The 23,566-nt window shown below is 36.3% G+C and overlaps 1 protein-coding gene across 1 annotated transcript in view; it reads right to left on the bottom strand.

Annotated features, from left to right (window-relative positions):
* Nucleotides 1–23,566, bottom strand: part of il1rapl2 (interleukin 1 receptor accessory protein-like 2) — a 414,378-nt gene that overhangs the window by 350,265 nt on the left and 40,547 nt on the right. The window contains exon 2 of the mRNA XM_066649030.1: nucleotides 8,663–8,761. Within this exon, the coding sequence (XP_066505127.1) occupies nucleotides 8,663–8,744 (82 nt within the window). The 5' untranslated portion in view covers nucleotides 8,745–8,761. The remainder of the gene's footprint in view (nucleotides 1–8,662; nucleotides 8,762–23,566) is intronic.

Below are 23,566 nucleotides of genomic sequence, written 5' to 3'. Positions count from 1 at the left end.
CTATCTCCTCTGTGATGTTCAAGGGTCTTGCAGCATTACAGAAAGATCACAGAAATATGTCAGTGCCTCTTTTTGTCTAGTTTTTCTCATCTCTTCAATTTTCCCTGCTTATATGAAGAATAAATTGTGTTATTTCTGTAAAAAAAATCATCATTTGTCATTAATTAATTTGCAAGCTTATTTACAAACTGGGAGCGTAATAAAGTTATTTATTAATGTTGTCTCTTATCAAGCTGGTTCTGTTAGCCCCTACATACAATGAGCAGATCTGATTCGCTGCACATTTAACCACATTAACCCATCATCACCAAGCCATATGTCCTGAAATGGCCTATGTACTTGGGGTGGGTGGGTATATATATATATTGCATATATAAGTGAATGCTGGCTAAGAAATCAATTACAGCTGCAAGTCTCTTAGGGCATGTCTTTATAAGCTTAGCCTCTGAAGTTTTTACCCATTCTTCCAGACCTGCTCTATCTCAAGTTTTCTGGGCTGTGGTAGTATACAGATATCTTCAAGTCATGCCATAAATTCCCAATTGGATTGAGGTCTGGGCTTTCACTAAGCCACTCCAAGACATCTAAATATTCCTCTTTTAACCACCCCAGTGCAGCTTTAGGAGTATATTTAAAGTCACTTCCTGCTAGAAGGTAAACCTCCATCCCAGTCTCAAATCTCTAGTGGACTGAAACTGGTTTACGTGAATAGCCCTGTATATAGTCTCATGTGTTTTTTCCTTCAGTCCGGACCAAATTTCCAGTCCCTTCCCATGAAAAGCTGCTACCAACATGCTTCTCTAAGGGAATGACATTCTCAGGGTGATGAGAAGTATTGGGTTTGCACCACACAGTGTTTCCTATGATGTCCAATAACAACACTCACATCTGACTGGAGCATCTTCTTTTGTATTTTTGTGGAGACTGCCGTATACTGTGTGAAAACCTCCAATATAACATTGCATATTTAAGTGTGCCTTATACAGGTTGAAAAGAATACCTTATTTTTACTCAGGAAGTGGGCAAATATTAACTAGGGGAGTATATTTTGCATAATGTAGCTGCATGCTGATATGAAAGATCTTTTATCTCTTTGTACATTCAAACATTCTGCAACAGTTATAGCTCCGAAAGTACAAAATCATCTTCAACAAAGTTTATGCACTTAGAGGCAAGGATGGATTCACTACATTTACTGAAATTAAAAGCCAGCCAGCTTGAGACAGCTGATTCATCAGAATCAGCAGCAACTGAACTGTAACTATGATAATTGTCTAAAATATGGGAACGGATTATTTAAAGCCTTTATTCTTGGATAATTACATTATTAAGTGAATTATGTCAAAGGGTGGGGGTCCCCCTTATTGAGCGGTTGCATGGTCAAATGTTAAACAAGGCCAAGTTCTAGCTCAGCAATTAATCCACATCCATATATAGCAACATCCTGGGGCCAGTGGTGTTCAGACACATTAGTTTCAACTCCAGTGCATCAGCTATTAACACATCCTGACTCCCTGTCACATTGCACTTGTGTTTTACCACACACACAGCAAGAATGAGTTAAACACAGATGTGAAAATCATGGAATGCCACGTGCACATATGGGGCTAGACAATAAAGCAAGGGAGTCATCTGGCTGGAGTCTGACTACCTATGGTTCTTCTGACAGCTTACTCCAGAAGACACAGGTCCCAAATGGTGTCAAATATGATCAATACTTTAGGTGGGTATAAAAAAAAAAAAAAGAGAGAGAGGAGCTGAATCTTTAATGCAACCTTGGCCAATATCAAATTCAACTATGGACTGCTAAATTTGCTATGGGAATGCTACATTTACGTGTGTTATCTTGAAATATGCTGGCCAAAAGGTTTTGAACATTTTGAACAAGAGAGAATGCAGATCATTCTAGAAAATGCAGATCCACTACTCCATAGCTCACTCTTGGCATTTGGCATGGTGACTGTAATCTCATGATATGCAGCCTCTCCAGAATGTTCAATATTTTTGCTTTGCTATAGCAGTGTATCTCAACCCTGGTCCTACAGGCTCCCTGCCCTGCACATTTAATGCTTTCCCTTCATCTAACAAAACTGATTAAACTAATCAGTTAATTAGCAAGTCTTTCAGAGTTGCAGAGGGAGTGTTAAAGCAGGGAAACCACTAAAATGTGCAGGGCACATACAGATTATAATAATTGTTTTGTGTGCTATTGAACATGAGCGACCACAGTGCATGCATCTTAAAGTAGGGGAATTAATTAATTAATGCAGGTGTCTATATACAAATCCCATATCCAAAAAGTTGGGATGCAACTGCCATTTCTGAATCCTGTATATGCATGTTTTTTTCTTTGCATTTGTTAGATTTAATTTGCTTTAGTTGAGCACAGAGCGGTGACACCCTCCCCATGATCATTTTTGAAAGACTCCACCTCTCTGGGTTATTCTTTTTCAAACAGACATGTCGCTGTCCTGTTACAAATTTACGTCATTTGTTTATTCTGTTGCATTACAGAACATAACCTGTCTTTTGTTGCTCTGTCACCACTTTTGTGCAATGTGTTGCTGGGATCAAATTCAAAAACAGTAACATTTCTCAGTATCAAATAAATACGGCATTCAGTTTTTATTTACATTTTGCACAGCATCCCAACTTTTTTAAAAAATGGGGTTTGTATAATATAACTTTCACAAAAGTTTATTTTCAAAGACAGCGACTGAAAATGAGGATGTATTGGTGAAAAAGTTATAAATATAGTGGCACTAAATTGTCTAAACATTAGACCTGCTAATTGATCTTTGTTTTTGAGTAATGTACTAATAATTCTGACAAGTAACCAACCATTTACTGAGTTTTTAGACCTTCACTTCTTTGAAGGATCATCAAACCAACAAATCAATCATAGTCTTTCAAAACTTAAAACGTAATTATAATAAAAAAAGAAACCACAAAGGAACAAATTAACACAAAATATTTATAACTGCTTGTTCCAACAAGTGTCAGTTGTCATAAAACATTCTATGGTAAAACTGACTAAAGTAGCTTTCAACAAAAAGAAGAGAAATCTGTAATATGCCTCCTACACCATGCAAATTGGTCATTTTCAAACATTAAGAAAATCATTTATAATTAAAAGCAGCCACCAGAAACCTGGACAGTTACTTTAATCTACACCCTCAATGCAATATATTTTTATTATACATTACTGCTGCTTCAACCCATCATCCACTTCTGTGCAGACCATAATGATATGCAGTGTCAGCTTGAGAAGTTTCCATGCATTTTAGTCAAGGTTCCTTATCCTTCATAAAACAGAATAAATTGCATTTTGTCCCCATTTTTGATATTATGCTGCCACATATTTGTATTGCATCATCTAATTTGAGGATGGAACTTGCCTATTTACTTTTCAATTTCAGGAGAAAAAAAACAATAAATTAATTAATAATGTAGATATGCTTAATTTTTAAGTGTCAACAGACAAAACAAAAACCTTGATGGGATTTAGATAATGTGTTTTATATTTCACTGAATAGAGGTTCAAAAGACATACATTTGTTGTTTTGTTAGCTAATTATCCCTGTGTTACGCATCATAACTAAGATGGGTTTGTTGTTTCCACGACAGGAAGAGACTCCTTAATTAAAAATATATGCCTGTCGATACTTTCATTAGCAGTTAGTTTCTCCACTCCTCTTGGATTGATGTGTAGAGAAGCTGTAGCACTTCATCTTACCTCAGGAGGGGCAAGAGAAAAAGACCTGCAGGAAAAAGTCAGTGAAGTACTCTGCCAAAGTCAGCAGAGAGTGGCCCTTTGAAGATCTTTTTAATTTCCTTTACTTCCTTTTATCTGACTTGCATACTGCCAGGCACACATGCAGAAGAGTATTACTAAAGACTAGTTCAAGGTGTATTAAAATGGGGCGAGGCACTGTTTGGGTTCCATTTCATGGGTGCTTTCAAATAGCAGCCAGCTCCGTAGACACTAGTGGGAATGAGTGACACATGCCGCAGCAGTCGCTTTTCATATGCTAAGCCAATATGCCATTTGTGAAATCAGTAACCTTTCCACACATATTGTGCTTTTGCTCAGTATGACACTTAATGGAAGTGACTCGAAAAGGCTGAGCTATTTGCCAATGAGTGTTGGAAAAAAGTAGTGGGTCCATTCCCAATGGGAGTGGAAAAAGCTTTAAAATCTGCCTAAGCAGGAAATATATATATATATGTGTGTGTGTGTGTGTGTGTGTGTGTGTGTGTGTGTGTGTGTGTGTGTGTTGACATGTACTACTCCATTGATTCTACCAAAGTCACCAATAATTCTACATAATAACCACTACTAGGTGCCACTCCTGACAACAAAATTTGATAATAATAGAAAAAATAATAGAAGAATACTTTTTTGTTCCATATAGAACCCTTTTCTAAAAGTTGATTTTCTTGACCTAGGACAGACAACCCTAGCAATAACCCTACCAATCACTTGGGATACACTAGCAACATCCACTTTGCACCCACCTGAATATATATATATATATATATATAAAACTTCATTGTTGTGCTCTGTTTTGAGGTTTTATAGATGAGTACCTTATATCTTATTATGCTTCGTTAAGGAGGCTAGACATGCTAGACAACTGATCTTATGTGTCCACAGTAGGTTCACCTAGCTGTATTTATAAATTATGTCAACAGTATTGTGTGAAGGGCTGATGATTTGAAAAGCTTAGTATTTAGCTAATTCCTTAGCTCAATATTTATGAAATCACAATTGCATCTTCCTTCTGGTGGGATTTATAAGCATTGTCTTAGACTTGTCTTAGAATAAGAGTATTTCACAGGCTGCATACAGCACTGGAATGCCTCCATAGAATTATAGATTTTCTGTTCTGTTGAGTCTGTCTCTTTCCCTCTGTCTGTCTGTCTGTCTCTCTCTCTCTCTCTCTCTCTCTCTCTCTCTCTCTCTCTCTCTCTCTCTCTCTTCAAGATCAGGCAGATACAAAAGCCCAAATCTGCTTTCCAATAACCTTCCCTCAATAGAAAACAGGACCTCAAAAGGTGAAAGATGAGCATTATATGAGAAGGGCACCTTATTTGGGTGGACGGGACGAAGGAAGAGGGTGAGATCTTAACAGAAATGGCCAAGCAGTATAATTAGATCATTCCCTTTAAAATACAGATAAGGCTTTATCTCAATGCTAGAGATCATATAGCTGATAAATGGTGGTTCAGTATTTTTCTGCCTTCAGACACATGAGAGAAAATGGTTGTTGCCTGAAGCCTCAATTATTTAAATAACACAGCAATTTGATGAACTGCCACTGTTATATATCTTTTTATTTATTTTATAAATTTATCTTTATTTATTATTTAAAAATGTTTTAATTACAATATATAAATCCAGAGAAAACTGAAAATAAAAAATATTTTGCAATAATTTTTCGTGCGAATAATTTTTGTCTTTAACAAACCATTAGAGATTTATCATTTGTTGTGCTATACATGCAGGTACACAGCTAATATAATAACATAGTTACATACATATTAACATATTTGTCTTCATAAATGTCTTTATTTCCAACATTTTTACCAAGATCTTGAAACCTGCAACTTTGCAACCTGTTTATCTAGTATTGGGGTTTGAGATCCATTAAAGTTTGAGATTCAGAAATACGCAGCTACTATCAGTACTTGACACTTGTAATCTGGTGACTGAATGGCATGCTAACTGCATTTCCGAACGTGCTACAAAACTAAACAACTCAGGTTTCTGTGATAACTCAAAGAGTGAATAAAAACTTTAGTTATGTATAAAAAACTCAAAAGGCCTTACAAGCCACGAATCACATAAATAACGTGAATACCGTAAATTATGTGTTGCTTAAAGTGTATTTTTTTAAGACAAACATTTAATATCATCATATAAAACAGGTAACACTTTCCATACATGTCCATACATGTAGCACATCTGTACACTGTCAGAAAAACTGTCATTGTTATGGCAACTTTTGATGTCACTCTAGTGATACCCCAAGGCTACATATTCTGTACCCTTTAGTTAGGAAATATAAGTGTACTATATTATATATTTATTGTAGATTTAAATTTGTGTGGATTTCATAAGCTCAATTTCACATCAAGGATGCAAATTATGTTAATTAATTTTACACAGCTCTATAATTAAGTCTTATAAATATTCATCTCTCATCTTGTGGACAAGAGAATGTAATGTACCTTTAGGGAAAACTACTTTTGTACCTTGAAACGTACCTTTTATTCCTGACAGTGTTGAATAGAACTATTCCATCCTGAAAGAGGTCCTTCTCCAGCCATGTGCTTCAGCAGCTCTTAGAGCTCAGATCAGTATATTTCTAAATCTAAATTTAATATATAATATCTAAACTTATATCTTAATATATATATATAAAATCTAAGCAAATGGCAAATTGTCCAATGGTGCTTGACAAATTGGTCAGCAAATCCCTTCCCTTTGTCTCTCCAATGCACAAATGTTTACATGTTTTGCATGAATTGCAATAAACAATTCCTGCTGTGATGCACAAGGAGGAATGAGTGTGGGACATTGATCCTTTGGATCTGTTATTACAGTAGATGTCTTTATAAATTTACACATAGCACATCTGGAGCAGCTGCAGGGTAAGGTGACACAGACTGCATTCAATACACCCTTTGTCTCACTCTAAAGTGTTGCAGTCACACAGCTCCAGGGGCCTGGAGGTTGTGGATTCAAATTCCGCTCCGGGCGACTGTCTGAGTTTGGTGGGTTCTCCCCGTGTCCGTGTGTCTCCCAAAGTCCAAAAACACACATTGGTAGGTGGATTGGGGACTCAAAAGTGTCAACAGGTGCGAGTCTGTATTGTCCTGTGAAGGACTGTCGCCCCCTCCAGGGTGTGTTCCTGCTTTGCGCACAATGATTCCAGGTAGGCTCTGGATTCTAATTAATTAGCTCCAGTGCCATGTAAGGGCATTTTGCTCTTTAATAATTACAGTTACAGATTGTGCCATGTTTGTTGTACTGCATAACTTTTGGTTGTGGATCCCTTGGTGGTGGATCGTTCTCAGTACTAAATTTAAACTGATATAGTGGTGGTTTTTAATTGCGTGGATCAGACACAGCAGTGCTGCTGGAGTTTTAAAATACCCCAGTTTCCCTGCTGAACTGAAAATAGTCCACCAACCAAAAATATACAACTAATAATTTCTTGTTGGCATTGTCTTCTGACAACTGATGTAAAACTAGAGCAGGACTAACAAAAACTGAAGCAACTGATTATTTCTACAAGGTTGACCAACAAGGTTCTTTTCTAATTTAGGGTCACAGTGAACCATCCATAGAGTCGAGTTGAAGCTAAAAATTCTCTGCTGAGGGAACCAGAGGAAGCCAGCTGTGCGTAGAGTAAAAGAAGTGTGCAAGCAATAGCGACTGGGATGAGTGTAAACAAACTAATGCTGAACTATTTTTTACCAAGCTGCGTAATGTCAGAAATATCAGGTTTTGTGACACGAATAACAGTAGTGAGCATTTGACAAAGCAAACACCAACACTGTAAATCTGTGTAAGTAATCTTTATATGTGACTATTAAAGACCTTTTTACTTTAAGAAGAACTTAACTATTCACACTTGACTATTTAACTGGACTACTTGGCTGTCATGTGTAATTATTTGTTCTAATGGACTATCCTGTAAATGTTGGCTTAGCTCTGTGCTGCTGAATGACAGATAGTAATAAATACATTCAGATGAATCTCATCACGTCCACTGTAAAAACTGCAAAATTCCTGGGGGAATGTTATGTCAATTCAATAGGTACTTGTGTATAACTGAAATGACAATTTAAAAATAAAAGTACATGCACAAAAAAAAAAAAAACTGCCAAAGCTCCCAGCTGATTCACCAATAAGCTACATTTTAACCCATTTGAATTTTTAAAACTGCTGAATAAATGTGGCAGCTACCATCAAATATAAATAACTTTTCATTTTTATGTTAAAGCCTAAAATCAGTATCAACAGAGTAACATCCAGTGGCCAGCAATCTTTCTGTAGTGAAGAAATAGATGTTTTATCACTCTTTTCCAATTGTGTAAGAGCTATCAACAGAAACAGCCTTAATAACTTTCTAGGAATAGCATACACTCTTTTGTCCTTCACAGAGGTGGCTTTCATAATATAAAGCACATGTAACAAACACACTGTCATCAGCATCAACTGAAAATTCAAACATCTGTTCCAACTCCAGAAAAGATATTGGAGAAAACACTTAGAAGTCATAATATACGAAAATATTTTGAATATATTCAAATAAACAAACACAATTTGTTTATAAACGAAGATGAGTTAATATATTTAAATGTAACTATTTTTTATAAGTAAAGTCTTGGTTTATGAGTTCTTTTTGTCATTTGTTGGAATTAAATCAAACTTCCAAAGACTTGAAAATGAACATTTAGGATGATGTCTAATTCTAATTTATTATATAAATACTATTTTAATAACCATGTATTTTTGTTAATACACTGAAATAATATGTATGTATGTGTGTGGAAACTCAGCAGCACAAGATAACGAGATAAACCAAAAATATTGAAGATTGTCTTCGGGGAGCATGAGCTTGTAATTGGCATAAATTTACAGACTTACCCGAGTTCCTCTTAGAAATGTATTTGAGATTCACACACGCAGCAGAACTGATAAGAAGAAACATGAAGGCTGCAGGCTTCATCTTTTGGTCTTGTGTAGCTGCAAGGAACAGAAGGACAAAAGACTAGAGTAAGGCAATAAAGTCATATGATGAAGTTTGATCTCTTTTTAACACAATCTTGTTTGAAATAACAGCACCAAGAGTGCACCTCTGTTCTCATTTCATTTGAAAAGATTGAAAGAGGCAAAGATTACAACTGGAAGCTTTTTTCCATCTATAAAGCAGGTGATTTATATTTCTTCCTTTTTGTTTGAGATGCTTTTATCATTGTTTTATTGTTAGCCTAGGTAAAACTCTAGATATAACTCTAGATATAACTCTAGAAAGTTTAGAATTATGTGTCCTATTAATGACTTATTTTATTCAATAGACAGAAATATTGTTTTTGGTTGTAATTGTAATTGTTTTTTTTTAAGGCATTTTCCTCAGTATGTGAAAAGGGATAAATTCTGGTTCTTGGTAGATTCTGTATAATTATCAATAGTAATCATTAATAATTATTACCATACATGTAATACAATGTGTAAGCTGACTATGTGGGTCAAAATTTACATAAAATGTACATGCACAAAGCCATTTTAAGATTTACTGGCCCACTAGTAAATCAGCAGGTATACACTGTACAAGTCCAAATCCAAAAAATACTAAATGTTGCAAAATCTACAGCAGATCCAGAGATTTTATATCGGTGAAACTTTCAGTATTTCCATCATATCTGTGTGGAATATGAAAAGAAATTATTCAAGGTGCAACATGCATTTCTTACACAAAAACGGTTCTTTATTGAACCAATAGTGATTCTTCTATGGCATCATTCAAAGAACCTGTTGAAGCACCGTAATTTTTGAATATGAATAAACAAACAAATAAATGAACAAACGAACGAACAAGTGAATAATTAAATTAAATGTCGAAACAAGGCAGCACGGTGGCGCAGCAGGTATTGTCGCTGTCTCACAGCTCCAGAGACCTGGAGGTTGTGAGTTCAACTTTCACTCCAGTTTGGTGTGTTCTCCCTGTGTCCGTGTGTGTTTCCTACGGGTGCTCCGATTTCCTCCAAACACACATTGATAGGTGGATTGGCGACTCAAAAAGTGTTTGTAGGTTTGAGTGAATGTGTGTGTGAATGTGTTATACCCAGTGATTCCAGGTAGGCTCTAGACCCACCACAACCCTGAACTGGATAAGCAGTTACAGATAATGAATGAATGAAAATGTAAACAGAATAGTCTGATGAAGGCAAAGAGTGATGTTTAAACCCAGACTTATAGGTCAGTCAGTCGCATGGAGGTCAGACGATGTCCATTTTTTTAAGCCAACAGCTTGTAAAATTACCTTTTGAAGAGGTACAAATGTTTCTTATATTGGTGTCAGTACAACCAAGTCCAAACAACACACACATACATGGTTAGTAAACAATGCTTAATGTACCTCCACCTTTGTTGTGGATTCCAAAGGTCACTATTCCCATTAGTTACAGTGATTTGCATTGTCTCCAGCTACATTTGAAGGAGCTGTGGTAGTAGAAAACAAACCAGGTACCAGGTACCTAAAAAGCATATACAGTTAAGTGTAGTGAAGATAAGTGTGAATAGATAAGTCTGATATTTATCCTCAAAGCCCTAGGCCTGTACCTTTCTAAATGACAGGTATCTGATTATCAAATATATACAATATATGAAAGAGAAATATATAGGAAGTGTTGATATCAAACCTAACAAAGCTATTGACAATATATGTATCATTTTTTTTCTTTCTTTACTTAATTGTGTTTGATCAACCATTAAAATTATGGCATGAATAAAATGTACCTTTCTTGTACTTGAATTCATTCCCCCAGATTCTCATTCATAGTCCATTTCAATGTTATGTCTTTGGTTATGTTTTGAACTTTACTACTACTGCAACATAATCAAACATGTTGCTGTTTCATCAGAAATTTTTAAGATGCACAAATAATGCTGTGGTGTCACAAACTAAGCTGTCACACTCTAATCATGTGTTCTGGTCTCTCTGAGCAAAACAGAAACGCACATACACATTTATAGTGCGCAGACAATGTAGAGAGGAGAGGTCCCAGAATCTTTTCCTCCATCAAAAATGGCAACAAATAAAAAGTCCCACTCAGCTTGGGAGAAAAAAGGCAGAACCTCATAAATACATGTATGTTTGCAGTTTCACATCCCGGGTATATGAAGTAAAAGGTCTAAAAGTGCAGTATATCAGCTTATATAAGAACACAAAATTGAACTACTAAAATTAAACTACTAAGTGGCTAGTGGATATATAAAAGCATCAAATGTTCTTGTGAATACTGGAGGTCAAGAGTAATAATATTAAATAAACCCACCTTCCACATAAAAATGACCTCCTTAAACACTGTTGTGTTATGACATATGTGACTAATACACATTTATTTTAATGCAAAAAGGTTTATGCATTACTAAGTATCCCATGATTACTTCATGTAAGTGTATTGTAAATTTTGTACATCCCCAACTGGTGTCACGCCCTTGTCCTGTCGTGTCTGTTTTCCCTGCCATGTGCTCTCTTAGCACATGGCTCTGTTTGTTATTGTCCACGTCTCTGCCCATGTCCCGCCTTTGTTCCCCCTCGTTATCTGTCTCAGGTGTGTCTTGTCTGTGTTATGTATTTAAGTTCCCTTGTCTCACTTCCTCTTGTTGGTCATTTGTTTCATTTCCTTTATCATGTTGCTCAGTCCAGTCGGTCTGTTCCTCGCTTCGGTTTGTTCTCTGTCTGGTTCCTTCCTTGTGTCCCTTGGTGTCTGTCAATACCTGTCTGTGTTCAGGTTTAGATCTCTGTTTAGCTTTCTGTGTCAAGGTTAGTCTGCTTAGCTTTCTCTGTCTGTTCAGTTATCTCAGTCCAGGTTTGTCTGTATCTGTATCTCAGTTTAGTTCACTCCATGTATTGTCTTTCTGTCCAAGTCTCTCTGTCTCAGTCTTTTGTCTGTTATGCTAGTCTCTTTCTGTTATATTTTCTAAATAAGTGTGTTTGAGCGTGTGCGTCCGCCTCCGTCAGTCCGCCCCGCAGTCCTGACAACTGGAAGATGGCAACAACAATCTAAGATTATCCTAATGCTTTGAGTGTCTAATAGAGCATACTTGCCCTCTGTCTCCCCATCTCTCCTTACAATGCCAATTTGGAGAAGTTTAGGAAAACTGGGCAGCTCCTTCAAGTGTGTTCTGCTTCACAAAAAAGCATTGTTGGCAGTTGGCAAAAAAGTACAGGTTGGTTTCACATGTCTCAAAGTGTTAGCACTCAACCTCTCATCTTTGTAACATGTGAAAGACCCAGCTTGTGGGCAGTATTACCAACAAATAAAAATCGGGGCAGAACAAAAGCAAACAACTTGACTACCTTATAATTTTCACTTAATTATTTCTCTAGTTTGGACAGAGGCATCTTTACCACTGTGTTACCAAAACTCTGTAAACCTTTGGAAACTGAGGCAAACAGTTGATGTGGTATTGAAAGTGAAATGTTTTCCCATTCTTGCTTGTTATAGAAATTCAGCTGCTCCACAAGGTCTCAATTATAGTGGGTTTTATTTTATAACGCACCAACTGTTTTTTTATTATAGGTCACAATTATTGTCTTTACTAAGTTTAAAATAAAATATGATTTAAATAGCTGGTAAAAATTCTGATTTCCCAGTAAAAATATAAACTGCCAATGTATTACATTATTTCAACTAAGACTGAGCCAGAGAGGCCAACCCAGCAGTCTGTGAATCAATTTTAAGGATGACATTTCCAAAAGGTTCCACGGGTTTAGAATAAAACTGTTTATGAGAACACAAACTAGGACTGTCTAGGTTGCAGAGTGTACATTTAAGCCTGGCCTCAAGCCTTTACAACAAAACTAGAGAGTTTTTAAATTACACCCAAAAACCAATGACTTCAGGGCTACAATCTCTGAAAAACACACACTCAGTTTAAAAAGCACATGCATTCTCTCTCACGAATACACTCAAACATTTTCCAAACACTGAGTGCAAAAGTAGTTCATCTAAAATGCATGAGGTGGATGAAAAAATACATAGCTCACCACAGAAAGCCCTGACTCACCGCTACCCAAGCACTCGCTCTCAGCAGGCACACAAATCCCATCCAATGAGGACCAAATGATGCCTTCATTAGTCAGCAATCATTGCCGTAATTATTCAGTTCAAAGCATTATGATTGCTATCTGTTGCATTGAACTACATTTTTTTTAACTCCTTTATACTATATTAATTGCACAAACGTTTATTTTCAAGAAATCTTTAAGAAAAAGCATAAATACAGTGTGAATGAGAGAGAGAGAGAGAGAGAGAGAGAGTAATTATTTGGTCTTTTTCTTTGTAGGAACAGAGAGTGCCTTATACTGATTTAATAAATCCCTTGGTGTACCATGTAAGTAGACAGATAAACACAGTTTGCCCCTTGCATGAATTATGATTCAAGTCAAGCAAAATGAGTGATGTCAAACACCTTACAGTGCTTTCCTTACCACGAACACATAAAATAATAATAATAATAATAATAATAATAATAAAGCGCTAAACTGCTTAGAGTGAGGGGGGATGTTTTACAATTTTGCTTCCAAAATTTAGAACATTTGATTGTTTCACTTAAATGTGAACCTTACCCAAACTTTATCCTCATCGAGTCCTAGCAAAGACTCCTGGTAAAGTCCCAGTGAGCGTATGTGAAGACGGCACAAAAAAACGTTCTGTAAATTCTCCTTCATGCACGCTTAAAGCACATGTTTCATTTCCCGGTGCGAGATAGTGCCTGAAACCAGAAAATCTCCCACTGTGTGCTGCATGTGTGAACGACCACTCCTAGACCTGATTCTCTAGAAATTATCCAGAGTTAATGGTTGAAAGATGCATAATAAGATGTGTCATTAAAGACTGCTCAAAACTGTAATCAAAAAGCATTTCTTATAATATTTAGAAGATATCTGTTTGAGACAAGTGAAATGTGTTTATTGAGTCCCAGTGTCAGTAAACAAGTAAAAAAAAAAGTGGCTAAGTCAGACTTGCTAGGTTTTGTCTCTCTCTGCTCACAGTAGAGAAATGACAAAGAAAAACTTCCAAACTTGGAAAATCATGAATGAGATGATGATATTGCACTATTCCTGCTCCATAGTTAGGAAATATTGGCCTACTTTTGCTGTAGATGGAAATTACAGCCTAACTGCATGAAAGTAAACACAGACTGAATGTACTAAAAAACCAAACAAGTAACAAATTAGATTCTGTGGTTATTCAAATAGTCAAAAAAAAACTTACAGAAAACTTCAACCATGTACAAATAACAGATGTTTTTCTCCTCAAACATACTGTTCCATCTTAAAAGATGCTGAGCTTCTGAACATAAACAAACCACAGAGAGCTACAGTTCCCCACAATCATAGATGTTGTTTTTAAGTTGACACTGATAAATTATATTGTAAATACACCAAGTGTCTATATAAAAATGTGTATACAAATACTTACATACCTATCTATCTGCAAATATAGCAGCATGGGCACAAACATATTGTGGCTGTCCAATTAAAATATCTCCCAAAATAGTATCTTTACAGAAGAAAGAACTTTAAGTGGAAGTCAATGTAAAACAATTTTATTACATAGTCATTTTACACAATGTGAACAACAGCTGCTGTGTTCAAATTTAGCAAACTAAAAATTGACAAAATTGGAGATGCATGCAACGATATATATATATATATATATATATATATATATATATATATATATATATATATATATATATATTTATTTATTTATTTAGAAAATATATATTTTGACTAATATTTGGGGGTTTGCTACAATACACATACATATTGTGTTACATAATTTCAATACATGTAATAAAGTGAGTCTTTTTTTATTATATGGGTAGGATATTCAAAATAAGAATTAAAAAGGTCTAGTGGAAACTTTCCTTTTGTATTTGAATAATTTTCACACAAAACATTTACATTAAAAACAACTGATGTCTTTACTCTACAATTTTTGGAAGAATTTTCATCTAAACCTGTGACAAAGTAAAAAAATTATATTGCAGTAATTACGGATATAAATCATTATGGAAAAATACTGAGATAACATTTTTGTTCATATCGCTCAGTCCTAAGCCAGTCCTTATCACTATTTAAACTGATGCTACAAATATGCTGCTGGGTGTTTTTCTGCCCAGTTCTGTTGTTATGCCCAAGTTGAATAGTGTTGGTATCAATACTGCTCTAAAAACCTCCCAGCCATAGATTGTTGAGGCATCAGTGGGTATTGACCTTGCAATCTCCAGATAATAGAACCAATACTTAAACAGTGGTGCCACTCTGGAGCCCGAGGTCCTTTTGCTGGCAAATCGAGATGAAGGACATTTGCTAGTGATCTGAGGCTATCAGAAACATAGCAGAGATTTTTGTAGGGTATCACTCTAAACAAAATCACAGATCCAAAACTAGTATCATACTCAATCAGCTATCTGTTTTCAATTTGCATAATGCTAATAAATATTTTAAAAGGGGCATATTTAAAAAAAAAATAGTGCACTTTTGCACAACATCTGAGTATCTGGACCCATGAACTAAATAAGACAATCCAGTTTTGTTGTGGGCTGCCTATGTCAGAAAATATGGCATTCAACATGCCAATTAGATGTGGATTGCAATCTTATGTGACTAGAATTATACCATATCCCTTATTTTTCAAAAATGTCAGACATGCTAGTATTATGGCCATGGAACATCTCCACTATGCCCCAGCCTTATATGTTAGAAGAGCTGAGTGGATAAATCAAATAGCGAAATCTGTCGGAAAGGAGTACCTAATTTTTCTAAAAGTGATTAAAAATGAATAAATCATAAACTTTTAATCTTAATATTGTACCTTTGAAATAATATTACATTAATATTATATCTTATATATTAATACACTAATTTTATATATTCATATCATACTATTAAAATAGCAAAAATTAATGAAGAAATATGTTTTTAAGCTAAATTGCTTCATTAGATACTAAACAACCCCGTCTCTAAACGCACTCTTCTAGATGACGCAACAGTTAGCTTCCTTAGCATGACAACACTTTCATGTCCATTTCGCTCATACCACGTTTTAGCTTTTTGAATATATTTATGTGCAATCTTATTATAACTTCCTTGCTGTATTAATGTTTATGGTTCAGTTGAGCCCATTATCATGTAATGCTATTTTTGTGCTGATGCTATTGCTATTTAATAAATATTGGCAGGAATAGTCTGTCTTAACAGATAAATTAAGTTGTGGAAAAATAGATAGATAGATAGATAGATAGATAGATAGATAGATAGATAGTTAAATAGATAGATAGATAGATAGACAGACAGACAGAGACAGATGTGTGAAAAAGTGATTGCCCCTTCAAGATTTAAAAAAATGTTAAAAATATATTTGTGTGATTATATTGCTAAATTATTTGTTGTTAAATTACTTGTTTAATCTCCACAGAAAACTGAACAATGAAGCAGTCACAACATGAGCCTAAGGTCACCACACTCAATGCCAAGTGTCAGTTAGAATGGTAAAAAGCTATCTGGCACTGGAATATGGAGCAAAGAGGCCATATTCCCTTGACTGATGGGCCATGGTTCAGTACATTTGGAGTCGAAGTGTCATTTGTGAGCCAGAACTAATCATTCAAAATCAGTACGTGATCTCACTAATGCTCTTGAGGCTAACATGCACAACATTGTTTAAACATCTAATGTAAAGCCTTCCAAAACAAGACTGTTAGTGCAGCAAAGGGGTAACTCCCTACTGATGCCCTTGATTTCAGAACCAGTGTTGGGTGAGCAGATGTCTACAAACCTCTGGACATGAGTGTATTTGGCAGTCATTCTAGTTAGACACAGTAGCCTGCCAATTGCCATCACTTGAAATGAACAGATGGTAAAGACTTCATTTATTAGCATAGGAGTATACTGGAAACAGCTGGTGTGCTTTTTTTGCCTCTTAAATTAAATGAGCTTCCCACTCCATTCTAAACATTCTAAACTTTGACCAGCTAAAACTGACCAATATTTTAAGAGGAGCTCAGCAATCAACCCATAGCCCAGAACCATTCTTCACTAGCAACCAATAAAATAAGTCCCTTGAAAACATTTCTAAAAGGGAAAGTGAGTTCTGTGGACTTACCATCATCAAGAACGTAAATATACAGTGCATTAAAAATGAGTAATAGTTTTTAACCACACACCCACAAAGCATGCCATCAAAGTAAAGGTTTGGATAGAGGACAGTAGGTACAGAATAGGTTAGAACACACAGAAGTTTTTAAATATTATGTGTGTTTCTTTCCTTCTAGCTGTGTGCTTTTAAAGATTGGGCAACCAGCAGAGGATCTGAGTTAGCTTCATTTTATAGGCCAGCACCTTAGCCCAGTGATGGCATGGAGGACTTTTATACACCCTCTCAATTCTCTCTCATCCTTTGTGAGACACAACCTGCTCTGTTCAGCACTGACTGAAAGTGCCATGTTGGAGTCAAGCTTTTCTTTCTGCATAAAAGGTGACCTCCTGTACAGGCTTCACTCTGCATCTTCCTCTGGGATTCTCCTCTGTTTTCTCAACTCAGACAGAGTCAAAGATCTTTATAAAGTACAGGGAGCTTTCTGATCATTTTCTCTAAAAGAGGTCCTTTGACATATTTATTTATTTCATTTTGACTTCAGCTAATACTTGCCTGAGAGTAAATGGGTGGAAAAGTAAGCTACTATTGAAATTGTAGTGACATTTTGACCCTTATATATGAATGCTGCCTCTACTAAAAGAAAAAAAATATGTCATGTTGAAATGTCACACTGTAAAACTAAAAGCAATCATGTCTTTTTTTTCTTTCATAAACCCCATTTACGGTTCCCTTTTAAGTTTGATTATAAATTCACCAACAGACATCAACAGGAATTTCAGCAAATCCAGTGACAAAGTTCCTGGTGAATGCTTGGTAAATATTGTATAATCATCCAACATTCATTCATTCATTCATTATCTGTAACCGCTTATCCTTATCCGGTTCAGGGTCGTATTGTATAATCATCCAACAGCTCATTCAAAATTTCTGCTGAAATCAGTGGAGCATGTTCAATTTTGTTACAGTGACAGCTTCTACATTTCTGGAAAAGCTTCATAGTTTCTGGTTGAAATATTTCTGTAAGGATCTGCTGGCATTCGGATATGAGATAGGTCAAGTAATGATGTGTTATGCTTACGTCTATCAAAACCACCACTCTACCCAGGAATGGACTGGTAATCTGGACATTAGTCTGTTGGGCTGCTCTGTGTGTGGGCCACTTAAAAACCTAAGACTGGAATTTGAGTCACGTAATGTTCACATAATATTCAACTAATATTGAGTTGTGTATTGGTCCACAGTATTCTCAGTGCACAGCCATTAGCCAATCATAACAATTAACACACACACACACACGCGCTTGCCAGCACAATGAAGAAACCATCTAAAACTACTACAGCACAATGCAGAAAACTGTAGGAAAATGGACTATTTGTTTGGCTGTCAGAGGGAGAAAAAGTATCGCCAAAACAAAGAAGAGGTAGTGAGAGAGTTGCTTCATTAGCTACCTGCTTTGTCTGCCAGCTCGTTCAGTCTGCTGCGTGGGTAGAGACTGTCTGCCCCGTCTCAAATACCGCCTACACTTTACCTAGGGCACTTTTTAAAAATTAAAAAACAAAAAAATTTCAATAAAAAGTTACAGAATGTTAAATAATGAGTTATCAAAGCACTTCTTAAATATAAATAACTTTAGGCCAGATATACTGTTCACTGTTTTGGTGCAGGTATTGCCATTTCATGTTCCAACACAGTGCAGTGCATAAGGAGGATGAAGTGATTTGAGATGGGGCTCAAAAAAACTAAACACTCCCCTGGCTGATGGTGGTAAAATACAAAAGAAAATGCAGAATTTCACTTAGGAGAATAAACTGTGGGAGTGATTATGTGAACTTATTGTTTATTGCTTATTGTTGTTCAGAAATATGTCCACACTGACAGCAGGGTTATTAAGACAAATCGTCCCCATGGACAATGTTTCTATGTGATATTTGTTGCCAATATTGAGTTATTCAATTATTTTTACCATATGACACCTCCTTAACATTATGTGGAGTTTTTTTTGTTTGTTTGTTTTAACTCTTTATCTAGGAAACAAAAGTGTTGCAATATGGAAAGCAAAATATTTGAAGCTCAATATCCCAAAATATTTTAGAATGCAGATAGAACCTTATAATTCCAAGGAGACAAAATATAAACGTTCAGGCTTTACTTCTAGCATTGTCTAGAATTTTACTGAGATGAGATTGAGAAAACCTAATTTAATTACTTAACGAAATACATTAATAACAAATATTGTAAAAATTGTAGATGGGATAGATAGATGGTTACATATAACCTTTGCAAAATATATACTTTGTAGTATGATGTGTGGTTATTTTGATTAATTTCACAGGAAAGTTAGCAGAATTTTTTTTTTTTACATGTGTTAGCGTCTAATATCGTTTATATTATTTTTGCTCTACTTGTTCTATATTTGAGTCCTCTTAACATGTGAAACACAAATATAGGGGGCTGGTAATTTTTTATGTATTTATTTGTTTTACTTTGATGTTGCTGTGAGTGACCTTTTCTAGAAAAATCTCCAGGGCTGAATTTAGTTCCCAGTCCAGCCCTGACTCTAGCTATTTGCAAAAGACTGAGCTCCATCACTCCAGAAAATGCAGTTCCATGTCCCCAGAGTGCTATGTTTTCATATGGCCCTATACATGACCAAAATAACTTTAGGATTATGAGCTGCTGCCCTAGATTACACCATTTAATATTGTGCATAAAGATTGTACATGCTGTGTTTGCACAACCGAAAATCTGAGTTTTCAAAAGGTGCCATTTAAAGTGAATAAATTCAATAACAATAAAGTGTATCTACCAACATTTGGACCTAAAGTGTACTTTAATCCAATTTAAGGAAATTTACAATAGCCAAAAAGACCTTATCCTGTATGACATGGAAAGAGCGGTTTCTGAATATCCTGTACATACACAGTTGCAGGGTCCTGGGGTTGAGTTCCGCATAGAACAACTGTCTGTAAGGAGTGAGGTGTGTTCTCCCTGTGTCTGCGTGGGTTTCGTCCAGGTGGGACACTGACACTTTCGGGACAATGATGTGTGAGGTAAAATCAGAAATTTTAAATAAGGGAACGATCATGGGTTGAAATTCTCATAACACTGAACATGGATTCCCTTCCTTCAGCATAAAGAGCCAATCATTCATTCATTCATTCATTATCTGTAACCCTTATCCAATTCAGGGTCACGTTGGGTCCAGAGCCTACCTGGAATCATTGGGCGCAAGGCGGGAATACACCCTGGAGGGGGCGCCAGTCCTTCACAGGGCAAGAGCCAATCAGCTTACTGTTAACGGATAAAGTCCCACCCTCCAACAATAAAAACCAGATGCTGGAAAATCAGATTGCTGGTTATGTAAAGCAGTAAAATCAACTGCAACTACAAGTCATTAGGGACTTTATTTACATATGCATTTTTTTTTAAAAATCATTGTTTTATTTATAAATTTTACTTCACATGAGAAAAGGCCAATTTATTTACAGTATTTTTTATTTATAATATCTATAAATCTTGTTGAAATATATTGAAATGTAATTGAATGTAATTGTAATTTAACTGGACCTTCATGAATTTTAATTAATTGCGACTGTTCTAAAGGTTTTTTATTTATTAAAAAAATAATAGTAATAGGGTAATAGGGCAGCACGGTGGCGCAGCAGGTAGTGTCGCAGTCACACAGCTCCAGGGACCTGGAGGTTGTGGGTTCAATTCACACTCCGGGTGACTGTCTGTGAGGAGTTGGTGTGTTCTCCCCGTGTCCGCGTGGGTTTCCTCCGGGTGCTCCAGTTTCCTCCCACGGTCCAAAAACACACGTTGGTAGGTGGATTGGTGACTCAAAAGTGTCCGTAGGTGTGAGTGAATGTGAGTGTGTGTTGCCCTGTGAAGGACTGGCGCCCCCTCCAGGGTGTATTCCCGCCTTGCGCCCAATGATTCCAGGTAGGCTCTGGACCCACCGCGACCCTGACCTGGATAAGCGGTTACAGATAATGAATGAATGAAGGAATAAACAGTAATAGTAGGCAAGGTAATTTTTATGATACTACATCTTTATATTGGCACATTCCTACTGTTAAATAAGGTCAAATATACAGTAAGAAACAATGTCATACTGATACTAACTCATGTTGGTCTGTCTGAAATTCATAAAGAATCTGATTAAATTGCTTTCCCTTTTAGAAGCATTTCTGTGGTCATTGTCATGACCTAGCAGAAGCATTACTCAGCAGAACACATACATAAATCCAGCTGCAGGAGTGGACACAGCACATTGACCACAGCAGAGGGTTTACAGCCACCACAATTTCATCCTCCCAGTGCAAGATGGAAGTTGCAGGAAAGAAAGAACAGGATGGGCAACAATTACTGTGACAATACTCTGATGTTCAAATATTAATTGCAAAGTAATTTCCAATGATTAGGTCGTAGTAGTGCTAGTGATGGGTGTTTGTATGATTTATACTCTTGCCAATTCTACAGCATTCACGTTCAAATATAAAGGGTACATATCCTATATTACTCTTGTATTCCACTGTTAATGTTTGGGCATGTTTAGATAACAAAACCTTAATATTACACATTCATACACAGATATCACAAATAAAACATTCATTCATTATCTGTAACCCTTATCCAGTTCAGGGTCACGGTGGGTCCAGAGCCTACCTGGAATCATTGGGCGCAAGGCGGGAATACACCCTGGAGGGGGCGCCAGTCCTTCACAGGGCAACACAGACACACACACATTCACACCTATGGACACTTTTGAGTCGCCAATCCACCTACCAACATGTGTTTTTGGACTGTGGGAGGAAACCGGAGCACCCGGAGGAAACCCACGCAGACACAGGGAGAACACACCACACTCCTCACAGACAGTCAGCCGGAGCGGGAATCGAACCCACAACCTCCAGGCCCCTGGAGCTGTGTGACTGCGACACCTACCTGCTGCGCCACCGTGCCGCCATATAAAGTTTTTAATTACACAATGCTCCTGATTACTTAATTCTAAGTAAGTATTGGCAGGTATAAAAATACACATAATTATACTCACACTCGGTTGGAAAAAAATGATATATTTGCATCCCTAATATCAATAATGCAATGTTAAAATAATTTAAACTGTTCATTATACTTTTCTGAACCACTTCAGAATAAGACTATATTTATAAAGGTTTATAAATGGTTTAAAATCAGTTATTTGTTAATACATGAATAGTCATTAATAATCAGTTATATCACATAGATGGAAAGGGCAGCAGTGATCTGTTGTTTTCTAGATGGTGAACCTATATTCATCTACACTGTTAAACCTCAAATCTTGCCACATACTGACTTTACTTGGTCCTCTCCATCTGTCGACATTCGTCCTGTTGGCTTCATCACATATTTATTAATAGGTTTCACCATTTAATAAATGAACAGCCAACAGATTGTCTTTTTATACATTAAGGATAATGTGGCTTTAAATGACTAAATCCCCACTGGCAGGTCTAAAGTTATTCTTTCCCTTGATATTTTCTGTAAATTGTCTGACACCTTCAGTATTAGACAAAAACAAGGTCACTGTAGCACTTCCTATTTCTGTGTCATAAAGAATTATAAATGTGTTTACAGCCTGATAAATAACCACGTAATAACAGGCATTTAAACCATTTATAAGTGTAGTCTTAATTTAATGTAGTACCCTTTTTTCTTATGTAACATTTAAAGAATTATATGATGTGTTAAGGCTGTTGATGTTCATGATTAATTTGTGTAGTGGGTGTGGCTGTATGTACTTTTTTGTTTAAAGGCTGTAGTATACCTTCCACCTTTTACCATATGTGTATGTGTGAGAGTGGGTGTGTGTCATGTGTCCATCCTCATGTCAGTGTGTCTTATGGAGCTCGTGTGCTGTTAACTGGCAAAACCCCATTAAGCCCTCTTTCCAGGTATTTACTCATTAATTATTAAAAAATTCCTCCTTTCTAAAACTGTCCCATGAAGGCACACAGCATTCCAGCAGGCCCTTCTATTTCAGCTCACTGTAGAGCCTGTACATATAAAACAAAATGATGGCAGCAAAGTTTCCCAGCCTTGCTCAGACGAGGTTTTAGTCCTCACTGTTTTTATACAACAAACCGAAGCATCCCCAGGTGCCCAAAGACAGCAGCTCCTTCATCATCTCTCCCTGGCTTGAAAGGAACATTCCCCATTCTAAGGGGTCTTTTTTATTGCAATTCAAACCAAGGCATTTTTTTTCCACTCAGAACTGTTTCAAAATAAATTACCAGCAGATACAGTGTTTGAGATCACTTCAGTGAGATGGGTTGCCATCCCCCCAGTGCTGTTTTTTTTTTCATTTTTGTAAGAATCACTGTGGCTGGAATCCCCTGGAGAGCACAGATGTAAGTGAAATCTAAATCGAGATGTAATGTTGAGCACTGTCTCTATTTCAAGCCTAGTGAAGCCACTGCTTGAACATCAAGTCTTGAATGGCAGAGAGTTTTGTCGTGGCACACACACACACATCTGAGAGTATATATCAGTCAAATACTGCATGCAGGGCAACCATGACTGTGAATGCTCATTAGTCCATCGGCATAGCAGCACCACTGAATGCTAATTAGGTAAAAGATTACATTTTTCTAATGAATCCCTTTTCTTC

This window comes from Hoplias malabaricus, chromosome 17 (genome assembly GCF_029633855.1).
Source record: "Hoplias malabaricus isolate fHopMal1 chromosome 17, fHopMal1.hap1, whole genome shotgun sequence".
Taxonomy (NCBI): domain Eukaryota; kingdom Metazoa; phylum Chordata; class Actinopteri; order Characiformes; family Erythrinidae; genus Hoplias; species Hoplias malabaricus.
Note: the sequence above shows the minus strand (reverse complement) of the source record. Positions and strands in the feature narration are given on the sequence as shown.